The sequence below is a fragment of the Trachypithecus francoisi genome, unplaced genomic scaffold, assembly GCF_009764315.1.
Source record: "Trachypithecus francoisi isolate TF-2019V2 unplaced genomic scaffold, Tfra_2.0 Contig00586, whole genome shotgun sequence".
NCBI lineage: Eukaryota > Metazoa > Chordata > Mammalia > Primates > Cercopithecidae > Trachypithecus > Trachypithecus francoisi.
The window spans coordinates 7,819,849-7,840,395 of NW_022680749.1; the positions used below are offsets into that span (position 1 = coordinate 7,819,849).

The 20,547-nt window shown below is 35.3% G+C and overlaps 1 protein-coding gene across 4 annotated transcripts in view; it reads left to right on the plus strand.

Annotated features, from left to right (window-relative positions):
* Nucleotides 1–20,547, plus strand: part of KIF20B (kinesin family member 20B) — a 70,770-nt gene that overhangs the window by 12,729 nt on the left and 37,494 nt on the right. For 3 of the 4 annotated variants that reach the window (XM_033215975.1, XM_033215976.1, XM_033215969.1), the window contains exons 7-19: nt 147–183; nt 1,070–1,297; nt 2,545–2,656; nt 3,536–3,607; nt 3,690–3,836; nt 4,817–4,979; nt 5,524–5,811; nt 10,427–10,566; nt 11,514–11,652; nt 12,793–13,021; nt 14,380–14,420; nt 15,621–15,740; nt 19,162–19,315. In XM_033215975.1, the coding sequence (XP_033071866.1) occupies nt 147–183; nt 1,070–1,297; nt 2,545–2,656; nt 3,536–3,607; nt 3,690–3,836; nt 4,817–4,979; nt 5,524–5,811; nt 10,427–10,566; nt 11,514–11,652; nt 12,793–13,021; nt 14,380–14,420; nt 15,621–15,740; nt 19,162–19,315 (1,870 nt within the window). The remainder of the gene's footprint in view (nt 1–146; nt 184–1,069; nt 1,298–2,544; nt 2,657–3,535; nt 3,608–3,689; nt 3,837–4,816; nt 4,980–5,523; nt 5,812–10,426; nt 10,567–11,513; nt 11,653–12,792; nt 13,022–14,379; nt 14,421–15,620; nt 15,741–19,161; nt 19,316–20,547) is intronic. The other variant, XM_033215978.1, reaches the window with a different exon arrangement.

The window sequence follows — 20,547 nt, forward strand, 5'->3', positions numbered from 1 at the left end:
TGGGAAAAATTAAAGAATTCATTGAATTGGGTGGATGAAAGGTTGTGATTTGGTAGTGACTTATTTGGATAGGTAATTAATATCTTGATTATTTAACCTTAATGAAAATTAAAAAAAATTTTTTTAAAACAATCTTTCTTTTTTAGGTTACTATGCATAATGACAGTGATGATACTCTTTATGGTAAGGTTTCATTGCTCACCTATCTTTGATATGTTGATTATATGAAGTACATTTGAAAAGCTTTTAATTTTTAAATCACTTCTAATGTTTTATTTTTATTAGTAAAAAATTTTTAGGCCAGGCGTGGTGGCTCACGCCTGTAATCCCAGCACTTTGAGAGGCAGAGGCGGGTGGATCATGAGGTCAGGAGATTGAGACCATCCTGACCAACATGGTGAAACCCCGTCTCTAGTAAAAATAAAAAAATTGGCTGGGTGTGGTGGCGTGGGCCTGTAGTCCTAGCTACCCGGGAGGCTGAAGCAGGAGAATACTTGAGCTCAGAAGGTGGAGGTTGCAGTGAGCTGAGATTGCACCACTGCACTCCAACCTGAGGACAGAGTGAGACTCTGTCTCAAAAAAAAAAAAAAAAATTTTTTTTATACATTGTGTTTATTTTTTTTCTATAGACCTCTTCTTTGGTTACTAAGGATTTAATTTCTGTAATGACATAGTCGGTAATACCTGGAAAATGATACGTATTTATATGAAATGTCAGTCATTGTAATGTTTTGTTTGTATTAAATGTTACAGATACCCCTTTTACTGGTTACAATTTTAATATTGAATTGGAAAGACACTTTTGTTTTTCTTTGTCCTTTACATTTAATTTCTGTTGGTTCATTAACATATTTTGAAAAAGAAAGGAATGATAGGAAGTAGTCTAACTTTGGTTAAACCAGCTATTATTTACATCTTCCTTTGTTCCAAAAAGTGTTTAACATAGACGGTCAAAAGATTAAGCATACTTGGTTTTTCAAGTCTGGGAATCGATCTGTACTTTTGTCACATTTTTAGTCAGTTGCTTACTTTTGTGATTATTGTTTTTTCTTTTTCATTTTTTTTGTAGGAAGTTTAACTAACTCTTTGAATATCTCAGAGTTTGAAGAATCCATGAAAGATTGTGAACAAGCCAGCTTGAATATGGCTAATAATATAAAATTTTCTGTGTGGGTTTCTTTCTTTGAAATTTACAATGAATATATTTATGACTTGTTTGTTCCTGTATCATCTAAATTCCAAAAGAGAAAGATGCTGCGCCTTTCCCAAGATGTAAAGGGCTATTCTTTTATAAAAGGTATACTAATGAATATTTTTCTTTTATTGTTCCGAAGTTCTCTCCTTGGGCTTTGTGCTAGCTGTAAGACTAAAGCAAATAGAAAATTGAAAATTGTAATGCTAATTATTAACATTAAGAGAAGAAGATCATTTTGTGTGTTGGAAGTATGTTTTGGTATATTTATTAAACTTGAATATAAAGGGGTCTATTTTGGTATTGTATTTGCTTGAGTATCATTAATTGGATTTGTGGTGATGGGAAAAGCTGTGTATGGTTATATTCACATTATTCTCCTACTTTGTAACAGTGTCCAAATTTTGCAGCTATGAAATGTTACTATCCTTCCAGAGTGTTTTTTCTAACCTTTAAAAACAATTCACGGTAGGAAATACATATTAATAACATCATGACTCAGTACCTACATGCATGTATATATATACATGTGTAATATTTACAACTGAAAAATTTCATTAATTATACTTCTATAAGGAATGCACTGTGATATTTTCTATATTCTTTGTCATTTCTATAAAATGCTGGCCAGATGCAGTGGCTCACACTTGTGATCCCAGCACTTTGGGAGGCTGAGGCGGGTGGATCACTTGAGCTCAGGAATTCGAGACCAGCTTGGGCAACATGGCAAAATGCCATCTCTACAAAAAATACAAAAATTAGCCTGGCATGGTGGTATGCATCTTTAGTCCCATCTACTCAGGAGGCTGAGGCAGGAGGATCACTTGAGCCTAGGAGGTCAAAGCTGTAGAGAGCCATGGTCACACTTTTGCACTCCAGGCTGGGCAACAGAGTAAGACCCTGTCTCCAAAAAAAATAAAAATAAGAATAAAAAACAATTAAAATACTGGTCATTATTCAATAAATCTGATTTTATGATTCAGTAATAAATTACAATCTTCAGTGTTTAATAACTAGGTAATTTTACAGGTTTAGTCTGTACTATATTTTGCCTCTCTTTTTTTCCCTGAGTGTCTAATTCTAAGGAATTGTTACTGTATTTAATTTTCCGTTTGGCAGACTCTGTTGACAAACAGTTACTTTGTGTGTTTGTGTAATTTAAATTACATTGAACATTGTTATAATCTTCCCCTCTGGTGTAACTTGAAATAACTGAGTTGACTCCAGCTAGGATGTGTTGTCAGAAGGAAGATTTCATTATATGTCACTAGGAAAAGACTTCCAAAGAGATTGCATTGTAGAGCACATTCTTTGTCTCAATAAATTAATATATATCCTCTTTATTTTTAAAGATCTACAATGGATTCAAGTATCTGATTCCAAAGAAGCCTATAGACTTTTAAAACTAGGAATAAAGCACCAGAGTGTTGCCTTCACAAAATTGAATAATGCTTCCAGTAGGAGGTAAAGAATAAACTCTGTAAGAGTAAACTCGAATCACCGATGGTATGGTATTCTATGCTAATTTAAACACAGCTAATTTTACATTAAAGTGGGCAGTAGGTTCTCTTCTGTTAAATAAATTTATAAGGCATAAAAAACATTTGGTAAACAGAATAACACTAAACACATTTATCAATACTGTTTCCTGTCCTGACAGGTTTATTAATTTATAGGAAGTCTCTGAGATATTGTTACTTTTTTTTTACGTCAGTATCTAAGCTCAGTATTTTTGGAGTTGGTAATAATGGTGGCTTTTTCTCTGGGTCTTTCTCACTTGTCCCCTGGATACTATATAAACATACTCAGTGAGGGTGTAATCTCAAGGGGTTAAGGAAATATGTTTTGATGGGTTTGGGGGATGAGAGGCAAAGGAAATAAGTTTAAGCAGTGAGATAATTAAAGCAGGCTTTTTCTTAAGAGAGAAGGAGCCCTGTTCCCATAGTCAGTTGGGCATGGGACAATACAAGATCTGGATCTATAGGTCAAATGTATGCTTTGCTTTCGTGTATATTCAGAGTATTAGCTAGCTGTGTATAATACCATGTTAACTAATACTATCTTTTCAAACAAATTGTGACTTTATTATAAATGATACTGTTAATAGAAGTTGAACTGTCGGGAGGTAATTTGAGGGATTTAGAGCTAGGCAAAAGGTGATTTTAGGCATTTGGGTATGTAAGTGACAGTAGAACAATGGGTTGAAATATCTAACAGCTAATTGGAAAATGCAATGGTGGACTGTAGTTAATATTAGGGTATAAATAAGGTTGATTTGAATACTTGTCTCTCCTATTTAGAATGCAGAAATTAAAATGATAACATTTGATCTTTGTATTTCAGTCACAGCATATTCACTATTAAAATATTACAGATTGAAGATTCTGAAATGTCTCGTGTAATTCGAGTCAGTGAGTAAGTTGAATATTCTTTAAATTGTAATTATTTGTAATTGTTTTGAAGAGCTTTTAAAGTAATTCTTCTTTTCTTAATTCAGATTATCTTTATGTGATCTTGCTGGTTCAGAACGAACTATGAAAACACAGAATGAAGGTGAAAGGTTAAGAGAGACTGGGAATATCAACACTTCTTTATTGACTCTGGGAAAGTGTATTAACGTCTTGAAGAATAGTGAAAAGTCAAAGTAAGTGTTTCTGAAAGTGTTGTTAGCTTATTAGCTTATTAAATATTATAGTATTTAAACTTTCAACTTTTTTGTTTTTAGAAAGTTCTTTTTTGATTTTTAACCTGCTTCTTATGTAATGACTGTGTATAGATTGTGATTCAAGTGCTTAAGAGATCTTGGATTAAAGACAATCATAGAAGTGTCAGTTGATGCCAGTAGCTCATCAAGTAAAGTCAGTATTTTCTATGGCAAATCTGTACCAATAGACACTGTAAATGAGAAGCTTCTAATGCTAGTTTAGGATCTAAAACCACCTTTTTCTTATTAATGCATTGTGTGTGGTTCTAGATGCAATAGATTTTTGTATTAATTAGCATTTTAGGCTGAGTAAATATAAATCAGCCTTCACCATTTCTACTTAGGGTGTTTCATGACATCTCTATGTACTTGCTCTATACTAGAGAACATAACCCAGTTGAATGTGGTTTTCTTTATATTTTACATAGTGAGTTATTGTTAGTAAGTAGCAGCAGTTAAAACAAACAGCCAGGCATGGTGGCTTATGCCTGTAATCCCGGCACTTTTGGAGGCCAAGGCAGGAGGATTGCTTGAGCCCAGCAGTTCAAGACCAGCCTCATCTCTACTAAAAATAAAAATAAAAAAATGAACCAGATGTGGTGGCAGGCGCCCATAATTCCTGCTAACCTGGAGGCAGAGGCGAGAGGATCTCTTGAGCCTACCAGATTGAAGCTGCAGTAAGTTGTGAGTGCCACTGTACTCCAGTCTGGGCAACTGAGCTGGACCCTGTCTCAAAACAAAAACAAACAAGAAAAGATAAAATGAAAACTGAGAAGGAATATTACATCTGGAAATAATCGCTACCCTAAAGTTTAATTTCATGATAGATGGCTTAATTATTTCTTTGTAAAATTTGTCAGCACCCCGACTTCATGAGATGTGTTTTAACTTACAGTGTTTTCTGAAAATTTTTTCCATAGGTTTCAACAGCATGTGCCTTTCCGGGAAAGTAAACTGACTCACTATTTTCAAAGTTTTTTTAATGGTAAAGGGAAAATATGTATGATTGTCAACATCAGCCAATGTTACTTAGCCTATGATGAAACACTCAATGTATTGAAGTTCTCAGCCATTGCACAAAAAGTAAATATTTATTTTATTAAGCTTCTTCTTAGAATATTAATACTTTTTCTTGAAATAAATATTTTGTACTTAATACTGTAAGCCTAGGAAATAATTGAAAATTAAAAAGGTAAATATTTGACCAAGTAGGAAGACATGAGAAAGGATTGAAAGTTGCCCATGCTAGGATTAAAATGACCTTTAGTATAAGAGTTAATAATAAACATCAATTACAAATTAATGAGTATTTTTGGAATGAATTGTCTGCTCTGCCATTCATCTTATTCCTTTGGCGCTTCTGGGTAATTGGAAAACCCTCTGCTAAGATTAATACTGAGAACTTAGCCCAGGAAGGTAGATTTTTTCCTCTAGTTTGCATGTGTAAGTAGCTTTTGTCCTATCAGAATGTTCATTTAGGGATGGTGATTCCTGTTTGTATGTTTGTTTGAATAGTTTTTCCTTTAACACTTGAGTTTTCAATTGACTTAAATTTATAAAATAATCATTTTCTAGTGGACAGTTCTTGTCTTTTCTGTTTTAAAAGTCGCATTGAATATTTTAACAGGTTTGTGTCCCAGACACTTTAAATTCCTCTCAAGAGAAATTATTTGGACCTGTCAGATCTTCTCAAGATGTATCACTAGACAATAATTCAAATAATAAAATATTAAATGTAAAAAGAGCCACCATTTCATGGGAAAATAGTCTGGAAGATTTGATGGAAGACGAGGATTTAGTTGAGGAGCTAGAAAACTCTGAAGAAACTCAAAATGTGGAAACTAAACTTATTGATGAAGATCTAGATAAAACATTAGAGGAAAATAAGGCTTTCATTAGCCACGAGGAGAAAAGAGTATGTATTAAGAACTCATACTTCTATGCTTGTCTTCTTATTCTGAAGTTAAGGTTAAATCTTAAGGCTCTCTCTCCAGTTTTTTTCAACCATACACTGAGGTTTTTGTGTTCAACTTTATATTTTGAAAAATTTCAAACCTATAGAAAGACTAGCACAATGAATACTCATTTATCCTTCCCCTGGATTCTGCAGTTACCATTTTATGAGTATGCAAATACCTATCTTTTGGTCTGTAGAATTTGAAAATAAGATCCAGACATAATGACATCTTACATCTAAATATTTGAACATATTTTTCTAAGAACATGGGCATTTTTGTCATGATCACAAGACCATGAAATTTTCATACCCAAGAAATTCAACACTGATACACTAATATAACCTCGTATACTGTTTGTATTGAGATTTCTCCAGTGTTCCCGATATGTTCTTTATTGCCCCTTTGTTTTTGTCAACAGCCAGAGTTAACAAATTGCTTTTGATTATTGTGTTTCTTTAATTATTTCTAATCTAACACTGACATTTTTGAAAAGTGGGTCCTAGTTTTCTCGTAGAATACCTGCAATCTAGATTTGTTTGATTATTTCTTCGTGATTTAGGTTTAATACATTAGGGAAGCTTTTTATGTAGGTTAAGTTGTAAATTTTCCGTTGCATCACACTAAGAGCCACATAATGTCTGATTTTTCCATTCTTAGAGATGCTAAGTTTTGCTCACTTGGTTAAGATACAGTATTTCAGATCTTTATTGCAAAAGCATATTATCTATGGGGTGATACTTACAGACCATGTGAGTATCCTTTCACTAAGTGATTTTATGTATTCCATCAGACTTTTATTTTGCAGTCTCAAGTACAAGTGCTAAAAGTACCTACCAAGTACCTATGATCCCATATCTTCAAAAACAGTAATTGTTTGTCATTTTATTATGATAAATAAGATATAACAGTTGTTTTTTCAGCTTCTGTCTAGTTATAGTGTGTGTGTGTGTGTGTGTGTGTGTGTGTGTGTTTGTTTATTTATTTATTTATTTATTTATTTATTTATTTTTGAGAGAGCGTCTAGCCCAGTTGCCCAGGCTAGAGTACAATGACACAATCTCGGTTCACTGCAACCTCCGCCTCCTGGGTTCAAGTGATTCTCCTCCCTTAGCCTCCCGAGTAGCCCTGATTATAGGCATGTGCAGCCATACCCAGTAAAGTTTTTTTGTATCTTTAGTAGAGACGGGGTTTCACCATGTGGGCCAGGCTGGTCTCGAACTCCTGACCTTGTGATTGCCTGCCTCGGCCTCCCAAAGTGCTAGGATTACAGGCGTGAGCCACCTTACCTGGCCACCTAATCCCCTCTTTAATTGGCCATAACTCCATGAGTATACATGGAGTCCTCTTACCAGTGTCCTAGAAACACTAGTAGACCTGTGTTCATGGGTGTGCTTTAATGTTGTTGACATATCACGAATCAGCACTCTTTTGGATTGCAGAAGTGTAAGTAGATTGATGATGTATTGGGCTAAATACTCTCATTTTAATAATTTACCTTCATGTCCCTGAAAGCGATTATTGAACATATGTTTGGAAACAAGAATGATAGCTTCAGATGTAGTACAAGTCCCACTTTATCTGGTCACGATGTGATTAGACCTTGTTACTTCGGCTTTTGTAATGTATTAAATAGTACCTCCTCAGGGACGAAAGGAGCCATTAATAGTCTAGTTTGGCTGGTATAGTGGCTCACACCTGTAATTCCAGCACTTTGGGAAGCTGAGGTAGGAGGATTGCTTGAGCTCAAGAGTTCAAAACCAGCCTGGGCAACATAGTGAGACCCCGTCTCTACAAAAAAATAAAAAAAATTAGCCAGGCATGATGATGCACACGTGTAGTCCCAGCTACTTGGGAGGCTGCAGTGGGAAGATTGCTTGAGCCCAGGATTTCTAGGCAGCAGTGAGCTATCACTGCACCACTGCACTCTGGCCTGGGTGACAGAGTGAGGCCTTGTCTTAAACAAACCAAAAAACCTAGTTTTATTTTTTTTTCGTCTCAAAGTTGAATTTTTTTTATAATGTTGGTTAGTAAAATTTCTGAATCTACTAGAGAAAAATATTTAATGCTATAGTTTATGATGGATTATATAGTGTGAATGCTTATCTTATTGGCTAGATATTTTAAGGAAATTCATCAAAATGTCGTTTAATATTTGACATTTAAAAATCAACATGATTAGGTGTTGATATGCTTTATTTGTTTTCTTCTAGAGTCAAAGTCTTGCTCTGTTGCCCAGGCTGGAGTGCGATAGTATAGTTATGGCTCACTGCTGCTTGGAAATCCTGAGCTCAAGTGATCCTCTTGCCTCAGCCTCCTGAGTAACTGGAACTGCAGACGCATGCCACCACCCCTAACTAATTTTTAAAAATTTTTTATAGACACGAGGCCTTGCTCTGTTGTCCAGGCTGATCTTGAACTTTTGAGCTCAGGCAATCCTCCTGCCTTGCAAAGTGCTGGGATTACAGATGTGAGTCAATGTGCCCAGCCCTTTATTCACATTTTAATCAAAGGATTGGGACTTCTAAAAACCATTATAAAATACCTTGATATTAGCATACATATACTTAAATTCATTTAGCTATAATAGCCAACCTGAATTTTTTCAGCAAAAACTTTATCAGATGCTAACAATGATAAAATCTAATTATTGAAAACTATTAAACTTCCGGCTGAGTGCGGTGGCTCACAGCTCATGCCTGTAATCCCAGCACTTTGGGAGAACGAGGCGGGTGGATCATGAGGTCAGGAGATTGAGACCATCCTGGCTAACACGGTGAAACCCCGTCTCTACTAAGAATACAAAAAATTAGCCAGGAATGGTAGCAGGCGCCTGTAGTCCCAGCTACTAGGGAGACTGAGGCAGAAGAATGGCGTGAGCCCGGGAGGCTGAGCTTGCAGTGAGCCCAGATTGCGCCACTGCACTCCAGCCTGGGCAACAGAGCAAGACTTTGTCTCAAAAAAAATAAACTTCTGAAGGTTTTTCCACGTGCATTTTGATTTCTCCTTCAATAGTTATTATTTATTTTTTTACACAGAAAGTGTGTAGTTTAAAATTATTAAAACAGTATTATATATTTATAGTAGAGTGAAAAAGAAAATTTAAATATAAATATCTTTAAAATCTACCACTCACGTTAATGGATTTTTATTATATGTTACTGTTTTGTAACCTGGTATTCTTTATATAAAAATAAGTTGTGAAAAGTATGAATTTTTTAATTTAATTTTTATTTTTTTGAGATGAGTCTCGCTCTGTCGCCCAGGCTGGAGTGCACTGGCGCGATCTCGGCTCACTGCAAGCTCTACCTCCCAGGTTCACGCCATTCTCCTGCCTCAGCCTCCCAAGTAGCTGGTACTGCAGGTGCCCGCCACGTTGCCGGGCTAATTTTTTGTATTTTTTAGTAGAGGTGGGGTTTCGCCATGTTAGCCAGGATGGTTTCAATCTCCTGTCCTCGTGATCCACCCGCCCCGGCCTCCCAAAGTGCTGGGATTACAGGCGTGAGCCACTGCGCCCGGCTCATGAATTATTAATGTAGGTTATCATTATTGATTATAGTAGTTTGCTGTATGATAGTACCGTAATTAAACCAATCCCTTAAGGTTGGTTGAGTTAGGTTCACTTTTTCTTTATTTAAACACAACTGCTACCACAAAACAACAACACTGATCAGCATTCATACAGCCAGAACATAGGGTTATATTATAATTATTTCTTCAGTATAAATTCTTGGAGGCAGAGTTTCGAAGTTAGGGTATCTATAGAACTATTTTCAAGTATAAAGTTGAGACGTTGGAAGATCTGTAGCTTAGAGTTTATTGTTTAATTTGTTGTTGAGTAACTTAAATTAGAAGCATTAAAAAGAATATATAGCTGTTAATGCTACAATTTATGTTGAATAACGGTCATGTTAAGTGTTTTATTTATTGCTTTATTTACATATTGTACATTTCTCATGATTATGTATGTGTTTCAAAGGCTATAGAATTGCTGTTGACATCTGGATAGTTATAAAGCCTAATAAGATAAATTTATGTAACATCTTTCTTTGACAGATTAGTAAGTGAGTGTAAGCCACTTACTACCACACAGCAGTAAGCAACTTCTCTGCTGTGTACAATCCTTGGGCTTTAGACTTTTACAGGCCACTTTTAAACTCAACCTTTAGCACTCACCAGATATCTGATGGTTAGGCTTCCCACCTATGAAATATGGATGATACCAAGCTCACAGAAAGTTGTGTGGATTAAATGAAGCAAATATGGAACTCGCCAGAGTAGTTCTTGATAGATAATAAATGCTCAAATTAACTTTAGTTCTTTTCTTAGTATGGGTAGACAGTGAGACATTTGAGTTACCAAAGGTCTATTTCTTAAATATGGAGAGGCCAACCTGATTTTTCAGATTAACGAATTTCTGCAAGCATATAATTTTCAGTGAGAACATTATCACTATTAAAAAGGACACATAATTATAATTGACTAAATGAAAAGTTTTATTTTTTGGACAGTTGGATGGTATTTCTCTTGGGATATATTTATTCTTATAAGAATTTTATCATTTACGTGTTATAGAAACTGTTGGACTTAATAGAAGACTTGAAAAAAAAACTGATAAATGAAAAAAAGGAAAAGTTAACCTTGGAATTTAAAATTCGAGAAGAAGTTACACAGGAGTTTACTCAATATTGGGCTCAACGGGAAGCTGACTTTAAGTAAGTTATTTCTTTCATGTCCAGTTAAAAATTGAGAATTTTATTTACTTTTTTAGATTTTTTTTTCCTACTTAATTTACTGGTTTTTATATTAGATGGTTTCTGAATTCTGATCTCTTTATACAAGCTAGAAAACAGCTGTTACTGGTCTGGTGTGGTGGCTCATGCCTGTAATCCCCGCATTTTGGGAAGCCTAGGTGGGCAGATCACTTAAGGTCAGGAGGTCAAGACTAGCCTGACCAACATGGTGAAACCTCGTCTCTACTAAAAATAGGAAAATTAGCTGGGCATATTGGTGTGTGCCTGAAGTCCCAGCTGCTTGGGAGACTGAGGCACGGGAATCTCTTAGACCTGGGAGGTGCAGGTTACAGTGAGCTGAGACTGTGTCACTGCACTCCAGCCTGGGCGACAGAGCAAAACTCTGTCTCAGAGGAAAAAAAAAAAAAAAAGAAAAAAAAGAATATGGCTGTTACTAATCCCATGCATGGCTATTTAAATTTTCTCTCTCTTTTTTTTTTTTAATTTTAATTTTAATTTTAATTTTTTGAGACGGAGTCTTGCTCTGTCACCCAGGCTGGAATTCAGTGGTGCGATCTTGACTCACTGCAACCTGCACCTCCCAGATTCAAGCAATTCTTCTGCCTTAGCCTCTCCTGCCTTAGCCTCCCGAGTAGCTGGGATTACAGGTGCATACCACCACACCCGGCTAATTTTTGTGTTTTTAGTAGAGACAGGTTTTGCCATGTTGGCCAGGCTGGTTTCAAACTCCTGGCCTGAAGTGATCCACCCACCTCCACCTCCCAAATTACTGGGATTACAGACGTGAACCACTGTACCTGGCCTAAATTTTCTTTTAATCCAGAATATACTTAATCTTAGATGTTTAAAACAAAAACACAAAGTAGTTCCTTTTCTGTTTCTTAATGGGATTAATTTGTATTCTGAAGGGAAACTCTGCTTCAAGAACGAGAGATATTAGAAGAAAATGCTGAACGTCGTTTGGCTATCTTCAAGGATTTGGTTGGTAAATGTGACACTCGAGAAGAAACAGCGAAAGACGTTTGTGCCACAAAAGTTGAAACTGAAGTACGTTAATTGAAGTATTTAAAAATATCTAATGAGGTTTTAGTACCAGGGTTTAGTGTACCACATCAATGATGAGAAACGTCAAGATAGTTTAGAATTAAAACAATGCTTAGTGTGTAGCTTTATTATAATTAGGCATGTTTTGTTAGGAGTATAAGGCACCAAGAATTTAAATATAGTGATTGGTCTTTGAAAAATTTGTACCTCTGTTATATTTATATCTTATTTTGGTATTGTTTGAATCATTGTATTGTAGGCAGATAGATTCTTTGTTGCCTGATTACAGAATAACCCCCTCAGATTTGTCTCACTTTTAAATTTAAAATATTTTAAAGGTATAAGAGACCTAAGACGTGATTTCCTTGCTGTTCTGTTTAAAACAAAAGTGTTTATATGTAAAAAAGGTTGCCCTTGCCGGGCAACTACCATTTCCTACTCTTTTAAAATTTTATTTGTTTATTTATTTATTATAGTTTTAGAGATAGGGTCTTGCTGTGTTGCCCAGGCTGATCTTGAATTCCTGGCTTCAAGCAGTCCTCCTGTCCAGCCTCCCAAGTGGCTGAGATTACAGGTGCATGCCGCTGTGCTCAGCTTATTCTCTACTTGTAATATAAGAAAAATTATCCTTTTCTGCTACTTACACTGAAGCTGAAATTGATCAGTTTTTTGGGGGAGTTTTTTTTTTTGTTTTGTTTTTTAATCACTCAGTTCAGGGGCTTGTGACAGTGATGTGCAGACGTCTGCTGTCAAGCAAACCTTATGTATCCTTGACATGGTTTGAGATTGAGTGAGTTGTGAAAATGGAGATTTGTTTCGTGTACCATCCCAACAAAACCTTTTAAGTCTCATTATATAATTGAAACTATACCTGAACTAGGTAATCATAATTGTTTTATAATGACTTGTCACAGTTTATAACATTGCTTTTATGAGAAAATATGCCTCATGATCTATACAACAGAAAATAAATAATGGAACACAGGTTCTTCATAATTGGAAATGCTTCTATATAATTTATTTTAAAGAATTTATGTTGGTGAATTTTTTGCTTCTTTAAAAAACTGTCTAAATTAGATGGTGCCACATGTGAACGGTGAACCCTACTGTTAATATTAGGCATGTGGTTTTTGCTATTTTTAGGAAACACATAATTATGTAGGATTTGAAGATATTATTGATTCTCTTCAAGATAATGTCGCTGATATTAAGAAACAGGCTGAAATTGCTCACTTATATATTGCATCTCTTCCTGACCCCCAGGAAGCTATTGCTTGTTTAGAACTAAAGTTTAATCAAATTAAAGCTGAATTAACTAAAACCAAAGAAGAATTAATCAAAACGAAAGAAGAGTTAAAAAAGAGAGAAAATGGTAAGTGGATAGATTTTACCTCTATATAGATATTGTAAACACATAAAAAGTACTCTTGGTAAGTATAAGAGATTTATGTAGCTCGTTTACCATAGTGACCAGAAAATTCTTTCATCTAGTTAACGTATTTTAATATTTTACCATTTGTATGATTTTGTAGTAATTTACTACTAAAAATATTTTTTGACCTTCATTTATTTTAGACCAATATTATTAGAAAATGAGCTTCTCAACAACAAAAAAAATCAAAAAAGTGTTAACTTTATGAGTAAAGCTGTAAATTTTGTTACATATTCTTTTTTTTTTTTTTTAAATGACAGCATCTCACTCTGTCACCAAGGCTGGAGTGCAGTAGTGGCATCACAGCTCACTGCAGCCTTCTGCTCCTGGGCTCAATCCCTCCTCCTGCCTCAGCTTCCTGAATACTGGGGACCACGAGTGTGTACCACCACAGTGGCTGCATTTTTTTTTTTCTTTTTTGTAGAGATGGGGTCTTGTTCTGTGGCCCAGGTTGGTCTTGAACTCCTAGGCTCAAGCAATCCTCCCTGCCTCAGCCTCCCAAAGTGCTGGGATTATAGGCATGAGCCATACTGTGCTTGGCATTGTTCTATATTCTTTATGAAGTTTTGCAGTATAGAAGATTCACTCTTGGGAGAGAGGAACTACTGTGGAGTGGTTTAAAGTAGATTGTTAGTTTGATACTTCATTCTAACTAGGAGGGCATTTTCTGTTTCTTTCCACCTTTTTTTTTTTTTTTTTTTTTTTTTGACAGGGTCTCACTCTGTCACCCAGGCTGGAGTGGAGAGGCATGATCATGATCATGGCTCACTGCAGTTTCCACCTCCTGGGCTCAAGTGATCCTTCCACCTCAGTCTCCTGAGTAGCTTGGATTACAGACATGTGCCACCACGCTGAGGGCATTTTATATACGTAAATACAATTGTTTGTAATATCTGCATTTTAAGAATTAGTTGCAATAACTGCTCTGTTCTTTTTTGTGTGAAACAAGATGGGTAGAAAATAACATGTAAGTGGTGCCTTTGCATCATATGAAATGTACTAAGAAGGCACTAGCTCCTTTTCTTCTCTGATGTTATGCCAGTTCTTTACTATTGAGCATATGCCACCTATTTTTATCCTGAGTTTTAGAAGTGGCTTTTTCTGAAACATTACCTGGTTGTGGTTGAATTAGCAGATTTTTTTTTTAATGAGTAGGGTGTGCATTTAGTGCTATCAAAATCCTTTTTATTGAATGTGACAGTAAAGTGTCACTACAGCAGCATATGTTTCATAGTTATTCAGTGATACATATTTTCAGATGCTTAGATATTTATTTTCAAAATTCTTTACTTTTTCAGAAACAGATTCATTGATTCAAGAGCTTGAAACATCTAATAAGGTAATGCTTTACGTTTTATTTTGTCTTGATAAGGTATTTAATTAACAAAGGAGTATGAATGATGACTAGGTGTGTTTATTTTAAAAAATAAACAGTAATATAGTCTCTTGGTATACATGGGGAATAGTTTTCTTCTGTTATTTTTTCTGTTTTCTGGCTTGAGTCTTCTTATTTCAACTTACATTTATCCTTTCAAAAAGCTGAACATTTTAAAATATGGTAAGATATAAAAATTCAAGATCTTGGTGTCTAATATCCAGTATTTAAAGAACTAAAATGTACTTAGAAGACATTACACCTACTGTTTATACAATTCCTATCTAGTATTTTTTCTGCTTAAGAAAATAGTAGACACTAGTTGTACCGATTATATTAAGCTATATAAAATAAAAAATAAAAAATTTCCCATAATCTTCTTCCTAAATTTAAAACAAAACCAAACCAACTTGTTTGGAAGCTCTTTAGACTGTTACTTTATATATGTATTTGTAGAACACTTACCATTTACCAGATACTCTTTTAAGTGCTTTTCATTAACTCATTTAAATGTTAGAGCAACTTTATGATGTAACTTGCCCCGGCTGACATGTTTTTTTTATTTTTATTTATTTATTTCTTTTGAGACAGAGTCTCGCTCTGTTGCCCAGGCTGGAGTGCAGTGGCATGGCTTACTGCAGCCTATACTTCCCGGGTTCAAGTGATTCTCCTGCTACAGCATCCCGAGTAGCTGGGCTTAACCACCCCAGGCTAATTTTTGTATTTTTTAGTAGAGACGGGATTTCACCATGTTGGCTAGGCTGGTCTCAAACTCCTGACCTCAGGTAATCTGCCCACCTTGGCCTCCCAAAGTGCTGGGATTACAGGCATAAGCCACTGTGCCCGGCCCAGGGTGACATATTAAAAGGTATAGCAGCTAGGATTTGAACCCAGGCAGCCTTGCTCCAGATTCCTCTTACATGCTATATAGCTTCTCTTTTCTTTCTTTGTGTGTGTGTGTGTGTGTGTGTGTGTGTGTGTGTGTATGTGTGTATGTAATTTTTTAAGGCAAAAATAAGATGTTGTGCATAGTGTGTTGCCACTGATTATCTTTATTTAACTTTAAAATTCTGAAGGAATTATGACACTGCATTATTAATCATGTTTGCTTTCTAGTTATCCCAAAGTATATTCACGAAACATTGCTTTTTCTTCTTTCCAAAGAAAATAATTACACAGAATCAAAGAATTCAAGAATTGATAAATATAATTGGTCAAAAAGAAGATATTATCAATGAATTTCAGAACCTGAAGTCTCATATGGAAAACACATTTAAATGCAATGTAAGAATTTAACTTTGTGTTATATTAATAAATTTGATAAACAAGCGTATGTTTTGATTGAAAGGAAATAATTTAAAATAGCTTATGCAACCAAGACTAATTTACCGAGAATGTTGAATTGCGTATGCAACATTTAACTCAATTTACTGTTCTCCAAATCTGAATTTTTGCGAACTTAAACGAGGGTGTTTGACTCCTTTGAACATACTTTTCCACAAAATATGCTGGCAGTGCTTTGCACGTAAAAAGGAGAATATGTAGCCTTTGGACGTTTAAGCCTCAGCTAGTTGGAAGGGGAGCTTTGAGGAGAAAGGAATTTAGACATACTTAGAAAACCAGATTATAATGTTTCAGGGAACTATAACATGAAATTCAGTAAAATTAGGTTTTTTCCTTAAAAGCTTGTTTTTGTTATATGTCTTGTTGCTATTGTTTATATGCTTAATAACAAGGATTTTTTTCTAAAAAGTTATACACTGTGACATGTAGAGACTTAAAGAGTTCTTTGTCTTTCATACAAATTTAGATCATTTCCTATTTAGTTCAGCTTAGAATGATCAGCTTGTCTTTTAATCCTTTTTTTAAAAAATGGCTTTGGTTTTCTTTTTTGGGGGTAAGCTCCTTCAAATTTTTTTTTTATATAGAAATGGTAAAATATATGGTAATAACGTAGTCAACTGAGTAAACGTAGAGCCAAACATTTTGCTTTGTTGAAAGGTGTTTTTTTCTGTCTTTTCTATGACCAAAAGAAGCAGGCATGGTATCTTACAAAAAGTGACTGTTGAGTTTCCTTTGTATCTTGATAGTCAAACTCTAATACCCACCAACATTCCCTGAATCATCTGAACTTTAGATGGGCTTTTGAAACCACAGAGATAAATGAGGAGCATTCTAGAAGAGCACTGTATATAATCTCCTGTAGCAGGCCTTTCTTTTGGTATTTGTTAGATACGTTGTTCAATCTCTGGCTTTTCTGTACCTGAACTGGGAGAAATATCCTAATATTTAATATGTTAGTAATTAACTATTTAGTAAATAATTAGTATTTAATAAGGTGGAGGAGCAAGAAACACTTATGGAGTGTCCAATGTGTGCCAGGTACTATGCTAGATTATTGGAATTATACAGATTAATAAAATCTACTCCCCTAACAATCCCCCAGTAAGAAAACAACAGCGTAAATATAGTTATAATACAGTGTGCAGTTGTAGTCAATGTGTGAAGCTGAGAGTGGATGGGGAGTTAGGAATACTTTGTGGAGATGAAAATGATTAAGTTGAGCCTTATAGGGTGAGTAAAAGTTAGCCTTTTGAAAGTAGAGGAAGGGGACATGGTAGTCATGAGAGACAAGAAGGTACATTGGCCTTCCGTGTACCAGAATCGGAGTGCACAAAGTCGTGGAAATGAGAAATCTTTGAATGAGTGCAGGAAAATACAAACAATTTGTTGTTTAGGAAGAAAGTTTGAAGCAAGGAGAGGTGAGAAATGAGGCTAGGAGTAGTAAAATAGGATAAGATGAAAGACCTTGAATACTGTATTAAAGAGTTCGGGGAGTCAGTGGGGAGTCATTTTCACCAGAGGAATAGCAAAGAGGAGTTTTTCATTTGAGTAGATATTTTTGGAAACTTGGAAGATAGGATTGAGATGGAATTAGACTACAGGCAAGGAGACGAAATAGCTACCTCTTGGTAGAGTTCAGCTAATAGTTGATGAGGACTTCGATTTAGGGTAGTAGTGGTAGAGATTAAGGAAGAGGAAATTGATCTGTGAAGTAAGGGGATGTAAAACTTTTGAGACTTGGGGCAGTAAATTAATTGCTGGGCCTCCTGGCTCTCGGAAATTTTATTTGGTTAGTCATCACATGCTTTTTGCTCTCATCTCTTGATCTGGATTTTAAGTCTGTTCTTTGATTTGGTAAATAAAAACAAAAAGGAAAGCCAGAGACGGATCATTTTTGGCGACTACAGCTTCAAAGAAAATATTTGGAAATTTCACGTGGGATTATATTTATTTCTGTAGTATGTTTGCATACCATAATATATTAGAGATATTTAAGGAAGTGATAGTAAAAAAAATCAATATTTGTAAATTAGTCCTTGCTTGTAAATAAACTTTATAGATTCTAGACCTTGTTTTATCAACTAACTAAATAACAGTTTGCTAAATTTAAATTGTTCACTTAAATACATAAAAATATGCAACGTAGTTTGAAACTTACCTGATTGTTTAACAGTTGATGTAGGGTCACTGTTCCACATCTTGTCTTGAGAGCAAACTCTTTTCAATAATGAAAAAATTTAGTTTGAATTCTTTGTTTTATCTACCCAAGCATACCCTGGGAGCAGAAAACCCTCCTTTCAATAACTATGACTTCTGAAGGATAGATTTTTGGTGAGGATTGTATATTTTGAAGCGGGGGAAAATGATGGGATCATTCTGATAGGTACTAAGGATCGGGGAAGGAACAACTTGGACTTGTTATGGAGCTGTGTCAGAGGTGTGATCTGCCTGTCCCGTGATTTTGTCATTTATCAGTGACACTAAGGAACTAATTGTGAGAAGGCATGGAGATTCTTCTTTATGACATCCTTTGTTTAGGGATAGCTAGACAAACTTTGCCTTTTTTCTTAACCCATTACTTTATGACTTTAAAAAGTTATTTTTATTTGTATCTCCTGCTAATAAAATGTTTGCTGATTAAGTGGCACTCTTTATCATACACTTTGTTTTTTCAAATGGATTGCTGCAAGTTTCTGCCTTTACCATACATTTGATTACACAATAGACTTGCACTTAAATGCTGAGTTTTACCCTTCTTCTAAGTTCATATTATACCCTTTTTTTGGGAAGTTCCCCCTCCCCCCAGCCCCCAGTTCCCCCCGTTTCTTTCTTTCTTAGAGGCAGGGTCTCATCACTCTGTTGCCCAGGCTGAAGTGCAGTGACGTGACCATGGCTCACTGCATCCTTGAACTCCTGGGCTCAAGAGATTCCGTTGCCTTAGCCTTCTGAATAGCTGGGACTGCAGGCCTGGGCCACAACACCTGGAATTTTAATTTTTTGTAGAGATGGGATCTCACTGTGTTGCCCAGGCTGGTTTCAAACTCCTGGGCTCAAGTAATCCTCTGGCCTCAGCCTCCCATAGTGCTGGGATTACAGGCATGAGCCCCTGTGCTTGGTTGCTGCTAGCCTTTTTAAGGGAGGCAGTCTGCCTTAAAAAAAAAGTCTAAGTGATATATCTAGAAGCTCAGTTTCAAAGCTGTCTGTAGACTGTATGTCTTTGAATATATGTCGACTTAAAGCTAAGGTCAAAACTATTTTTCTAGGAGTTGTTAATGTTTAAGACAATGCTAATTTTTAAGAGGCTTTGGCTACAAAACAAAATAGATAGTTGAGTCTCATATTTCTCTTTATTTTGCTTTAGGACAAGGCTGATACATCTTCTTTAATAATAAACAATAAATTGATTTGTAATGAAACAGTTGAAGTGCCTCAGGACAGCAAAACTAAAATATCTTCAGAAAGAAAAAGAGTAAATGAAAATGAACTTCAACAAGATGAACCACCAGCAAAGAAAGGTACTACTTCAGCTGCCAGCAGTAGGCGTTTAAGAAAGCTAATTTCTAAACCAGTAAATAGAACAAGGCAAACAGAGGGACATTCACTTGTCTAAGGAAAAATCTTGAGAAAATCTAAATGTCGTGAATTTTTATTCTGGAAAGTTATAAACTGTCTAGGGATGGGCATAGTTAAAGCTTTTATCTTAATAAATATGCTTTTAGAAATTGTGCTTTTATTATTTCTTTCACATGTCTGTAATAATTTCTGTGCTTATAATAGGTAAAACTCATTACTTTGATTTTTATAAATACAGCATTTTCTGCCTAAATTCCAGCACATTATTTTGTTTTCTTAGTTTGCATTCTTTATTCATGTGGAGAAAAGGATATTTTACAGTAAGACTTTGAGCTAAATATTACTAATAATAAATGTGTTCAAGCTGTATTTGTGATGCCAGGACACAGTCTGATGAAAGATAATACATGTTGAAGATTATTTTAAAAAAAATCTTTAAGAGTAAGTGGGCAAGTTTGTTTTAAATATAAAGAAGGGCAAACCTTTGAATTTCAGAGGAGGTAGGCTCTTTAGAATAAACTGAAAATCTTGAGGAATAAATAGGAAAATGTAAACTGCAAACTTAAAAGCTTCAAAAATAAACTTAGCAGCTTTTAAGAAACTACAGCAGGGATAATGCCATATTTTACCCCTTCCTCTTTGAGACTGGAGAGACAGTGTAAATTATAGATAATAAAACCTTGTCCAGTGAGCTTTTAAAATTAATCTGTTTAAAAGAAAAGAGACCTTGGAATCCTATAATGAGATTTCTCAATTACAGCTTCCCAAGAACATTTAGACAATTGAGTGAAACAAAAAAGAACATGGATTGCATTTGAAAAATAAAGACTTACAAATAAAAGTTGTTTTTGGTATACAGCATCGAAGGTAAAACTAGATAAATTCTAGATGGGACAGGGAGGTAAGATTCCCATATTATATAGTGATTCTTTGGTGGGGGCATATTCTCACTGGGGGGAAATCAGTATCTTGAGAGAGCTAGGGGATTTTAATTTATCAAAAGGGGTCATAGGCCGGGCGTGGTGGCTCATGCCTGCAGTCCTAGCACTTTGGGAGGCCGAGGTGGGTGGATCACCTGAGGTCAGGAGTTCGAGACCAGCCTGACCAACGTGGTGAAACCCCATCTCTACTAAAAATACAAAAAATGAGCCTGGTGTGGTGGCTCATGCCTGTA